This window comes from Populus trichocarpa, chromosome 8 (genome assembly GCF_000002775.5).
Source record: "Populus trichocarpa isolate Nisqually-1 chromosome 8, P.trichocarpa_v4.1, whole genome shotgun sequence".
Taxonomy (NCBI): Eukaryota; Viridiplantae; Streptophyta; class Magnoliopsida; order Malpighiales; family Salicaceae; genus Populus; species Populus trichocarpa.
In genome coordinates, this window is record NC_037292.2 from 2,621,798 (window position 1) to 2,625,359 (window position 3,562).

At 31.9% G+C, this 3,562-nt stretch overlaps 1 protein-coding gene across 1 annotated transcript; it reads left to right on the forward strand.

Annotated features, from left to right (window-relative positions):
* Positions 1 to 760: 760 nt before the first annotated feature.
* On the forward strand, positions 761 to 2,943 carry LOC18101374 (uncharacterized). The gene is made up of 4 exons (XM_024606963.2): positions 761 to 992; positions 1,455 to 1,668; positions 1,804 to 2,167; positions 2,269 to 2,943. Exons 1-4 carry the CDS (start codon positions 761 to 763, stop codon positions 2,941 to 2,943), a joined length of 1,485 nt encoding a protein of 494 aa, XP_024462731.2.
* The last annotated feature ends 619 nt before the right edge of the window (positions 2,944 to 3,562 follow it).

Here is a 3,562-nt window from a genome sequence, read left to right on the forward strand (position 1 = left end):
TTCCTTTACTGTCTCTCTCTCATTCTTCTTTGCAAAGTGCAAACCTAGCCGAAAAAATTAACAATACAAAGCATAAAAGTTAAAGCAAAGCTGCTGCCAATTAATTCATCGAAACAACAAGGTAATTAGTAATTTTTTTTTAATGTTTGTTAAGAATTTAATGAATACATATATATAATTCTGCTTTTTTTTTTCACATCTACTAGTTTTACCATTTTTTATTTCTTGTTACAGTGAATGTTGTTTTTTCTAATTAATTGGATATATTTTATGAGTTTGTTTGTTTCGATTATGCTTGGATTTTTTTATTTTTTGTTTTTAGCAGAGCCACCAAAATTATCATTTTTTTCTCACGTGTACCATACTATCACCAGGTCCAATATACAATTAGACACGGTCTTTCTAGCCAAATTGAGTTCTTTGAAGAGTGTGTACCCAACTTTGATTCAGTGTAAGTTTTCTTTTTTAGGAACCAGTAATCCTATTTTTTATGTTAGATATGCTTTTATATATCAATTTTTTTTTAATATGTTAATTTTGCTTTCATATGTCAGTGTGGTTTACATGTAAAAATTTATTTTTGGTTCTGATTATTGCTTCAACACATCGTTATTTGTATTTATTTTTTAAATAGAAAACAATAAAAATTTATGATGTTTTGATTTTAGGTTGAACCATGAACAAAATAAGAAGAATTGATTCCTTTTTTGAGAAAAAAAGGAAAAATATTGATAACTCACAGCCTAGTGAATCAACTCCAATGTGTAATGTTGAAGTTATGGTTGAACAACCCCAATGTGCTTCAGTTTATGAAGAACCTGCATTGATTAATGAGCAGCCTCCTACTAGAATCGACATTGCTCATCTGATTAGAGATCCAAGCAATCGTCCTCAAATTTGGGAATACCCGATTAATCAACAAGATGAAATTAGAAGGGCATACATTAATTTGGGGCCATATCAACCTTTGATGTCTGAATATCCGCTGACTGGTAAAAAACATCCTCGTCGATTTCAGTCTCATTGGTTCAAAAGTTATCCATGGCTTGAATATTCAGAGAAAAATAATGCATTTTGTTTCTCTTGCTATCTATTTTCAAGTAAGTCATCTGGAAAGCCAGGATCAGACACATTTACTGTTAAAGGATTCAATTGTTGGAAGAAAGTTAATGATGGGGAACGATATGCTTTTTTAACTCATATGGGAAAAGGTCCAAATTCAGCTCATAGATTTGCTACCAGGTGCTTGGAAAATTTGAAAAATCAGTCATGTCATATTGAGAAGGTAGTTAAGAGGCAAACTACTCAAGAAATTCTAAATAATCGATTGCGTATTAAAGCTTCAATAGATATTGTTCGTTGGCTCACATTTCAAGCATGTGCTTTTAGAGGACATGATGAACGTCCAGAATAAAAAAATCGAGGTAATTTTCTTGAAATGTTGGAACTTGTAGCATCATATAATGAACAAGTAGGTGCTCTTGTTTTGGATAATGCTCCACAAAATGCTAAATACACCTCACATCAAATTCAAAAGGAAATTTTGCATGTCTTTGCTAGAAATGTTCAGTCTTCAATTCATCATGAGATTGGTGATGCAAGATTTTGCTTAATTGTTGATGAAGCTCGAGATGAATCCAGAAGAGAGCAAATGGCCCTTGTTATTAGGTTTGTTGATAGAAGTGGATTTATACGAGAATGATTTTTGGATATAGTTCATGTCAAAGACACAACTGCTTCAACTCTTAAGAAAGAGATTTCCTTTGTTTTATCTCATCACAATCTGGATGTTCAAAATATTAGGGGCCAAGGGTATGATGGTGCTAGTAATATGCGTGGAGAGTGGAATGGATTGCAAGCTTTATTCATTAATGATTGCCCTTATGCATATTATGTACATTGCTTAGCTCATCAATTACAATTGGCTCTTATTGCTGCAGCTAGAGAAATATCTGATGTTCACACTTTTTTTCAGAACTTGATTTTTATTATTAACATTGTTAGTGCTTCTTGCAAGCGTAATGATGAATTACGGGCTTTTCAAGCAGCTACAATTGAACATTTAGTTGATATTGGTGAGATTGAAACGGGTAAAGGAGTTAATCAAGTAGGTGGTTTGCAACGACCTGAGATAGCAGATGGAGTTCGCACTTCAAATCCATTTGCAGTTTGATAAAAATGTATGGGGCAACTTGCTTGGTTCTTGAAAACATCGCTTTAGATGGATCTACTTATTCTCAATGTGGTGATGCGGCTTTTTCATTTAAGTTGCTAATGTCATTTGATTTTGCATTCATCTTGCATATAATGAAGAATGTTATGGGAATTACTGATGTGCTTTGCCAAGCTTTGCAACAGAAATCTCAAGACATTTTAAATGCTATGCATTTGGTGACTACCACAAAGACTTTAATTCAGAAGTTAAGAGATGATGGCTGGGAAACTCTTTTAGAAGAAGTGACATCATTTTGTAAGCATCAAGACATTGAAGTTCCTGATATGGATGCTTGTTTTTCTAATGTGGGACGATCTCACCGTAAAACAAAATCAATAACAGTTGAGCATCACTATCGAGTTGATATATTTACAGCTATCATTGATCAACAGTTGCAAGAGTTAAATAATAGATTCAATGAGCAGACGATTGAGCTTCTTAAGTTGAGCGCAACTTTAGATCCTAAAAATAACTATAAATTATTCAGTGTTGAAGATATATGCTTACTTGTTGACAAGTTTTATCCTGAAGACTTTTCTAACCAAGAAAAAACTCATTTGAGATTTCAGTTGCAGCATTATGAGCTTGATGTGCCCAATCATCCAAAGTTAAAGAATATGTCATCGATTGCTGATTTATGTCAAGGATTGGTTGAAACAGAAAAATCAACAATTTATCCACTCATTGACAGGTTGATTCGGCTTATTTTGACTCTTCCTGTTCAGTAACAACTGAACGAGCTTTTTCAGCGATGAAGATTGTTAAAACAAGACTTCGCAATCGGATGGAGGATGATTTTCTTGCAAATTATTTGATTGTCTATATAGAAAAAGAAATTGCTGAAAGATTCACAATTGATATGATAATCGATGATTTCTACTCCATGAAAGAACGACGAGCACAATTAAATTAAATATGTAAGAATCATTCTTTATTATTTTTTACTTTATTTCAAAGTTTTATCAAACATAAATAATGCATCGCTTTAACTAATGTTTCTTATATATTTTGTATATTTATATTTGATAGGTACAAAGATCAACAAAATTAAAGTGATGAATAAATTATGAAGATGACATTAACTTCATAGCTTTGACTCAATTTGGTATTGCTTTAAACTTCTTATCTTATACAAAGATCATCATATGTTTGTAGTTATTTTTTTGAATAAAATTAAATTATGCAGTTTTTTTTATTTTTGCAATTTATGTATAGTAAATTAAAAAAATATATCTTTTTATATTATTTTAGCCCCTTATTAAATAATCCTATCTCCGCCCCTGCTCACCTTGACGTGCAATTTGGTTGAAAACCATAAGCTTTTGAGCCATGTGATGCTGCTTCATA